A 9,039-nucleotide genomic window follows, 5' to 3' on the forward strand; every position below is an offset into this window, starting at 1 on the left:
TAAGAACAAATAGGAATTCATTAGAGACATTTAAGAAGGAAATGGCATGTTTAGATTTTTACTTTAAAAGTATCACTACTTTATGGAAAATGGGCTGAAGAAGCAAACGAGTGGACGAGAAGGGCTCAGGTCGTAGTCTCATATAACAGTCAAGTCTGGAGATAATGGTAACTTAGAGAAGTGCAAGCATTGGGTAAGTATTTTGAAGGTAAAGTGATAGAACTTGGTGATTTATTTAAGGAAGGGTTTGAAGGAGAGTTAATATCAAGATTAAACCCCAGATCACTGGCTTAAACATTTGAAGAGCATGATGGAAAAGTGGAGAAACCCCAGAGTTAGGGGGAAGATGATCTGTTTGGTGTGTCAGGTGGACAGACACCCACAGTAAACAAGTGATCATTGTGGGTCTGGCTCTAAGAGGACTGAACTTAAAATAAAATTTAGAATGTGGTCATATGGAGGCTGATTGAATCTATAAACATTAGGTAATATCTTAATAACTGAGTATGATGATAATTTTGTTGGTGAGGCTATCGGGAACAGGTACTTTCAAATGTATTGTTTGAAGTGCAAAAGATTTTAACATCAGAGGGCAATCTAGCAATATAAGTTATCCCTGCAATATGAAGAAGATCCATTCTTAGCTGTGTCTTTAAGAATTTGTAGTCAGTCTGAACAGGTATCTACAGTTCTTAGTCTTTAGTGCAAGAAAGGTACAAAGTCTTTTCAATGGTTTAAAAACTGCACATGAAGTAAGTGATGCTTAATGTGATGAAAAATTTTGCTAGTAAGATGTTGGTTCAATTGTTTTAATGTGAGTGCAAATTTACATAACATCATAGTAGGACTTGAAGCACTGCTACCCTACTCAAAGATGGTGGCCAGCCATGTTACTTTGAACACACGTGGCTTTCCAGAGAGTCCTTACAGTAATCCGGTCTCACTCATTAGGCTTCTGAAGGGGCTCACTACAACCTCTTCCAAGTCTCCTATTCCATGACTTGGACCCTTAGTTTTCCCCATTCAAGGTATGATGAATCACTCAAATTGTAATTCACCAAATTGTAAAAATTCAGGTCTGTTCCCTCTTTCACTTTGTTGACCATGGCAGAATCTGTTGGAAGTTCTGCATTAAAGGGCCAGTAGTTGTTGTCTGTAAATCTGATGTTTGTAAATCTAGTGTTTTACCTAAGAATATTGAAGGTATATGGCCACAAAAGGTTATGTGCAAAAATGTTTACAGCAGCTTTATTCCTAAGAGCCAGAAGCAGCTCAAGAGTTCTACAGGAGACAGGATAAACCAACTGTGATATAGTCATACACTAGAATATTACCAGCAATAAAAAGGAATAAACTACTGATACATACAACATGGGTTAATATACTCAAGTACTATGCTGAGTGAAAGAAACTAGACACAACAAAAGAGTACATATATATGTTTCCATTTATAAGAACTTCTAGAGCAGACTCAACCAATGTATGGTGGAAAAATATGAGAAAAGTAGTTGGTATTGGAGATGCAGTGGGTGGAGATTGGGAAGAACATGTATGATGAAACTTTTTGAGATGATTGTAGTGTTTGTGTGTGTGTGTTTTAACAATCTTGAGTTTGGGGTGAAAATTTACACAGAAGATTGTTGTTGTTATTGTTAAGTGCCGTTGAGTTGGTTCTGACTCATAGCAAACTTTTACAGGGTTTCCAAGGAGCGACTGGTGAGTTTGAACCACCAACCTTACAGTTAAAACTGACATTGCAATCCAGCACATTAACCCACAGCACCACACACAGAAAATTAGGTTCTCCGTTAACAATTTTTATGTAAATTGTAACATTGATTATATTTTACACAATGTATCAACTTTCTCATCATTTCCATTTTGTTTATTCTATTTCCATTAATCTAGAATTAATTTCCTGCTCCTTCTTACCTGCTCATATTTGTTTTAGGATAAATGTTGACCATTTGGTCTCATATAGTTGATTATTTGGTTTCCTGGTGTGGATAAACACTGTAGGATAAACACTGCACTGCTCACCACAAGGCTAGTGGTTCAAACTCACCAGTTGCTCCTCAGAAACTCTCTGCAGGGTCAGTGTGAGTCAGAACTGACTCAACAGCACTTAACAGCAACAGTTAATTATTTAAGAAAGCACAGTACTCACTAGTGATTATTCTTTACTTTGTAAGTTCATATCTATTATTTTGATGAAAGGTGACCTCGAGGGTTTGCTGTAGTTCAAAGGGTATATAAGGGCCATGGTCTCAGATTTCTCCAGTCTCAGTGCAGGAAGTCTGGTCTTTGTAGAAATTTGAGTTTGTTTTGTATTCTTCCATTCTATCTGTGACCTTCTATTGTGCCCCTGGTCAGAATGGTCAGGAATGGGAACTCTTCAAGTTCTTCTGATTTCAAGATAGATGAGGCCATGGAGTAATGCATTTTATGAAGGGGATTTTAAAAGTTCATGGAAAAATGCAATTAAAAGGTATGGAATTTTTCCACAAACTTTTTGAAGTCCCCTTATATCTTGACAGGCATTTGCCTTGCACAGATGTATACATTTGTCAGAACTCATGGAAAGATATACTTAAGATGTGTGTGCATTTCACTGCATATTAATTTTACTTTTAAAAAATTGTGAGCAAAATTGAATTCTTGTTAGTGATACTCATGCTGAAATGTTGAGGGCGGATATGTATTTATAACTACAACTTATTTTGAAATGTATCAAAAATAAGATGTATTGATAAATAGAGGGCTGAATTGATGGAATGGATAGGTCATTAATAAAAACATCACAGAACGTTAGTTGTGGAATATAGGTGGTAGGCATGTTCACTATACACATTGGACTTTTCTGTATGTTTGGAAATTTTTCTAATGTTGGGAAAGTTTAAATACTCTTTGTTCCAATAGCTTTTCTGGGACATTGCCATGTGGACTATACACTTATGAAAAGGTGTCTGTTTAAGACCATTTTATTATAGCATTGTTTGTTATAATAGAAGATTGGAAGTAACCTAAATGTTCACAGTAAAGTCTAAGTAAATTATAGTTCATGCACAGAATTGAGTAACATGCAGTCATTAAAAAGAACGAGGCAGCTCTATATGTCCCACTAATAGAGAACAATCTCTTAAGATACATGACACACAGGAGTATGTCTGTGAATATATTATACTATCATTTGTGCTGCTGTTTAAAAAAGATATATAGGTATACATGGGAGTTTCAAAAAGTTTGTGGAAAAATTCCATTCTCTTTTCATTCTATTTTCCCAGCAACTTTTTGGAGCCACCTCGCATATACACACATGCACAGAGACAAACATATTTCTATACTCACAGATATTCTATTAGCCTTCTTGATGGCTACTCAAGAAATGGGTATTAGAGATTGCTTCTTTATAGAAATTAGAGGGGAACAAGGGGACAGGACTAGAGGAAGACTTACTTTGTATTTGTGCCTTATTTTGCCTTCTAAATTTTGTGCCATGTACCTGATCTACATGTTCAAAGAATAAATAGAAGCTAGTTAAAGGGCAATGTGTTTGAAGAAAAGATTGAGAAGGAGCAACCAGGAGAACCAGGAGAGTAATATTACCAAAGTCAAGGGCAGAGAGTGTTTTTCTTTTAATTTGTTGGTGTTTGTTGAGAATATACATAGCAAAATGTAGACCAATTCAATATAGTTCAATAGAGTGTTTCAAGAAAGAATGAGTTTTCAGTCCTGTGTAATGTTTCAGAGAGCTCTGTAAAATGCAGATTTAAAGTGTCTGTTTTATTTGGGAATAAGGAGGTCATTGATGATCATAGTAGTAACTTTGGCTTAAACCTACCTAATTTTTCAGCACTTAGAAGATTATCAACGTCGCCTTGATACTTCCAATCTGAAGCTGTCAGAGTACCCAAATGTTGAAGAACTCAGGGTGAGAGCTGGCCTAATTGTAATTTGGGGGAAAAAAAAACCCAGTATAAAATTTACTAAAGACGTGGCAGATAATGAAAACATCTCAGTGGGAACACCTCATGTCACCTAAAGCAGTTCTTGTAGATGGTCTTTATTTATGATTTTATTCTTTTTTCAAAAAACCTCTGATTGTGTAAGGATTTCCATAGTCTTATTTTTTGTATAAAGCTAACTTTATGTGGCAGGAATTGGCAAGAAACTAAAGAATACCATGAAATCTTATTGTGTTTTATAGTTTGAATAAGAGTAGTACTGTTTACTGTGGAAACGTACCAGATATTTGAGTGTACAGCAAGATAACTTATTTTTCCAATGAAGTTCTTCAAAAACAAGAAATAATAGTAAAGTACACTAATTGCCATGTCTACTAGGTGGACTTTTGTACTAAGTAACTTGGGATTTTAAATCTGTCTTTTGCTATTTTACAAGAGTGTTGTTTTGCCAGGTTTAGCTAGAGACTGTTAAAAATAGACTTTCATGTAATGTGTAGCAGCTTACCAAGAACTGTGTGGTGTTCCTGCTCTGAGCCCCTTGACTTCCAGACCTCCAGAAAAATAAGGCTTTTCTAGAACTGCTTACACTAAAAGATGCTTGTCTTACTAATCAGTTTTTATTATTGAAAGAAAGCTTGAGTATTACCTGGACTTTTCATGATAAATGCTATGTCTCTTAGAACTTTTTTGGAACTAGGGCATTGGAACACAGAGGTTTCTTATAGACAAGCATATGCATTAATCCCCATCCATTTACTGATAGAAAAAGTAAGGCATGGGTTGAGAATCTAGTAGGCGAATGTTTGTAACTTCACATTAATAAGATGCTGTCCTCTGTTTAGAGTGAGATTTGGAAGGCAGTGCTCTTGAATATTTTCTTATTTAGAGGATTTTGCACAGATTATTTTAATTTGGTCTTTATAATACTTTTAAAAATTGACAACAACAATGATAGTGAATGTAAGTGATATCTTTCATATTAAGAATTTCTTGAAAAGAGACTAAATTATACAGAATATCATCTCACTGAATGTTTGGAAATAATATGTATGCAATTCTCCTTATTTTTGCAGAATTTGGATTTAACAAAAAGGAAGATGATTCATGAAGGGCCATTGGTTTGGAAGGTGAATAGAGATAAAACTATTGGTAGGTCTAATGTCACCTGTCAATTTTGGGGAGAGGAGAAGGAAAAGAATAAGAAAATCTCCTATGCCAAAAGGAAGAAGAGATAATGTTTCACAATTTCAAGTTAGAAAAGTTAGATCGGCTTAGATCTGAATTGTGTTAAAATAGTCAGAAGAAAATATTATAATTCAGTACTGTTCCCACCATTCTTACATTCTAATGAGTTTTAAAGCTTTCTTTAGACCAGCACATCTGAGACCATCTGTGAAGAACTCTTTTTTTCTTCTTTTTACAAATTTCATATCTGTCGCAGATAGTTCTGTGAACTATAATAAAAAATTATGAATAAATAAAATAAAGGCAATATATATGTCAGTTTTTACATTTAAGGCGTAAAATGTCTGTCAAATTGTTACAGAGTTTATAAAACACATCTTAATTTCTGTACTTATCACCTTTGCTGCTTTTATTTCTAGACTTGTACACATTGCTGCTGGAAGATATTCTTGTACTGTTACAAAAGCAGGATGATAGACTGGTGCTACGGTGTCATAGTAAGATTTTGGCATCTACAGCAGATAGTAAACACACATTTAGCCCTGTCATTAAGTTGAATACAGTGTTGGTTCGACAAGTGGCAACAGGTAAGTATGTCCACTGAACAGCCCTAATATCCAGATTCATTGTGAAGTTGCATAAGGTACTATTGTTTAAGTAGACAACTGGCATAGAGTTTTACTCATTTTATATTTTTAGGTAAATTAAATTATTTATGTTTAAAAAGTGAATTTTATTTAAGAGTTTATACCCAAAAGTTATTTGGGATATCTAGATTCTCTGGTAGCATAGTGGTTACTAGCTGGCCTGCTAACGTCAAAGTCAACAGTTTGAAACTACCAGCTGTTCTGCAAGAGAAAGAGGAGGCTTTTTGTTCCTGTAAAGATTTACAGCCTCAGAAACCCTATACAGGGTCACTATGAGTCAGAACCAATTCCACAGCATACAACATTCCACTGCCACCAGATTCTCTGAGTGATTTTCTGCATTCAAAACATTTTATATAGTTTGCCTTATGCATATTACCTTGCTTAAAATCATTGATTTGTTGTTATTAAATCCTATCGAATTGGTTCTGACACATAGTGACCCTGTATAGGGTTTCCAAGGAGCAGTTGATGGGTTTGAACCACCAACCTTGTAGTTAGCAGTTGAGTGCTGATCCTATAGCGCCATATCATGACTCCTTGCTTGTTGTTGCTGTTAAGTGCCGTCAAGTCAGTTCTTACCCAGAGGGACCCTGTGTAGGAGTGGTTGGTGAGCTTGAACTGCTGACCATGCAGTTCAAACAGACTTTGCAGTCCAACTCAGTAACCCACAGTGCCATACTAGAACTCTTTGATAGACACCAATAAAGATAATGAATCAAGGGTAATCTAATTGCCAAGTCTAATACCCTGGCTTTTTGTATAAAATCACTTTTAGAATTTTAAATCTGTCTTATATTGTTTCACTAGGTAGTTGTTTGGACACATTATTTGGCAGCAGCTTAAAATTGACTTTATGAATGTAACAAGTAATGGTAATGAGAAAATTTAATTAGAGTGGTATGTTTTTGATTTAATACAAAAATAAAGCAAAAACTGAAGAGGTAAGTATAGTTTGAGCTTCTTGAAATCAGCTTAAGTTGGCAAGTTAGTTTTTAACTGTACTGAAAATGAAATCTCTTTGAAAACTTGTTAGTTTTGAGATGGCAAGATACATTTATGACCTCTTTTATGTAATACCCTTTGAATATTACTAACAGCATACCAAAAGAGCTGTTCAAAGTAAATGTAAAAGAGTAATAGCAATCAGTACAGTAACCTAGTTATATTAGCATTCTCCTGTTTCTAATGAATTTCTTTAAGATCAGTGTTAGGTTTTGTAATCTTGTTTTACTGAACATTACTGGACATTTTTGTAATAAACAGTAAGTTGCACAGGTTTTAAGTATAGGACTTGAATCATTTTTACAAAGTGAGTGTATGTTTTAAAGGGAACACATGTAATTTTTATCTATATTAAAATGCATAACATTACCAAGACTCTAGTAACTTCCTTTATGGCCCTGTCAGTAATAGTGTTGAATAAATTTTATCTCCCCTCCCATCCCCCAGATAACAAAGCTTTATTCGTCATTTCCATGTCAGACAATGGAGCTCAAATTTATGAGCTGGTGGCTCAGACAGTTTCTGAGAAGACTGTGTAAGTATAAGATTTAGCTGCCATACTGTCATTTAAAAAAAAAAAATTATTATCCTGAAGTATAATGTCCTAGAAACCTAACTGTGCTTAATAAGATTTTGAAAACTGAAAAAACAATATGGAAACCAAGTACTTCCTCTATATTCTTTTAGAGATGATCTTTTAGAGACTTGTTCTTGTTTGGATTGATACGTTTCTCTTCTGGTTTCGGCGATGGCAGAGCAGTCTGGTAGGACAGGCTCTGTCGGGGAGGGCCTGAAAACCCAGAGAAGCTGCTTTCATGGAACAGCACCAGAGCTGTGGATCTAGCATAAGGTTCAGGGAGTCAGTTTCCTGCAACCACCAGTGGAAAAATCATGGTATAAAGGAAAATATTGCAATTTAGGAAGCAGTCAAGACATGGAACTCCCTCTGTGGCCATCCTGGCCGGGCGGAGGTCAGAGAACAGGGATACAGCCAGACCTGCACAGTGAACCTGTGCTAAAACAGGCGCAGTGACATTTGTAAAAGGAGGTGTGGGGGGATTCTACACATTTTTTCCTCCTCTTCCCACCATACCTTCTTTGCCCAGCCCGGACGCCTTCAGGTGGGTGGGTGCGCACCCCAAAAAAGTCCAGTGTTGAGACCACAGCTTTCCCATGACACAGAGAACAAGAGTCCCATCGGTCCAAGAGCAAATTCTTTGGCTGCTGCTTTTGACTTCTGCCTGTGGGTCCCAGCCCTAAAATTAACTTGTATGGGACCCTTTACCCCTGCCTATCCAGCAAGAAAAAAAGCTGGTTTGGCCTGACAGACAAACCACATGAACAATCTGTAAAACCCTAACATAAAAAGATGCAACTATTTCAAGAATTACTCTGTGCACACGCAGTTACCTAACTGACCTTCAGAGACAAAAATAGTAGACAATATTTCTCCCATTAACTTCTCAATATATATCTGTGCACCTCTACGGTGGTGACTAGAGGAAGGGCCTGAGTGGACACCTCCACCCACTGCTGGAAGCTTCTACGGTGCACACACTCTGCTTGTGTAGCAAGGCGACTGGCCAGTCATCTACAGTTTCATTTTTATTTCAAAGTGGTGGTTTTTCTGTCTGCTTTTATATTGCTCCTACTTTTGGTCCTTTTGATCACACATTTTTCCTGGATGTGGGAGCTTTTTCTCCATACATTACCCAAGAAGACACAGCAATTGTGGCCATATAGCCAAGCTACAAGCATACCCCATAATATTCCGCCATTGAGACAAGAGCCAGTAACAGCTGCTAAGCATTATATGTGAAAAGGAAAGCCTATCTCCTGATCATATCCACCAGGAGACACCCAGTAAGCTTAATAATACAGCAACAAACATCCATTTAAGCATCAAAACCCCACATAAGTACTGGAAATGACCAACAAGACACAACAAAAGATCTCAAAACATGTCCAAAAACTGAAAAGAGTAACTTGAGACAAATGAGCTCGAGACAGACTAAGGCTTTTCAGAAGAGGAAGAGCAGGTTCTGGATTTGCCTGAGAAGGAATTCAGAAGAATGATTATGGAAACAAATTCAAATGCTCTGAAAAGGGGTGGAGGAAAACATGGAAGAAGTCAGGAAAGTACTACAAGAGCAATCAAACAAGATAGATACAGCATTGGAAACAGTTCAAAACCTGCAAAAAGAGATCCAGGTGATTAATATTAAAATATTAGAAAT

The 9,039-nt window shown here is 36.3% G+C and overlaps 1 protein-coding gene across 1 annotated transcript in view; it reads left to right on the plus strand.

Moving 5' to 3' along the window:
- ARHGEF12 (Rho guanine nucleotide exchange factor (GEF) 12) overlaps window positions 1–9,039 on the plus strand; it is a 190,371-nt gene that overhangs the window by 171,931 nt on the left and 9,401 nt on the right. Inside the window, exons 30-33 of the mRNA XM_006833994.1 lie at window positions 3,854–3,931; window positions 5,039–5,114; window positions 5,570–5,737; window positions 7,250–7,337. Of these exons, the coding sequence (XP_006834057.1) occupies window positions 3,854–3,931; window positions 5,039–5,114; window positions 5,570–5,737; window positions 7,250–7,337 (410 nt within the window). The remainder of the gene's footprint in view (window positions 1–3,853; window positions 3,932–5,038; window positions 5,115–5,569; window positions 5,738–7,249; window positions 7,338–9,039) is intronic.

Source organism: Chrysochloris asiatica, unplaced genomic scaffold, assembly GCF_000296735.1.
Source record: "Chrysochloris asiatica unplaced genomic scaffold, ChrAsi1.0 scaffold00008, whole genome shotgun sequence".
In the NCBI taxonomy this organism is placed as follows: Eukaryota; Metazoa; Chordata; class Mammalia; order Afrosoricida; family Chrysochloridae; genus Chrysochloris; species Chrysochloris asiatica.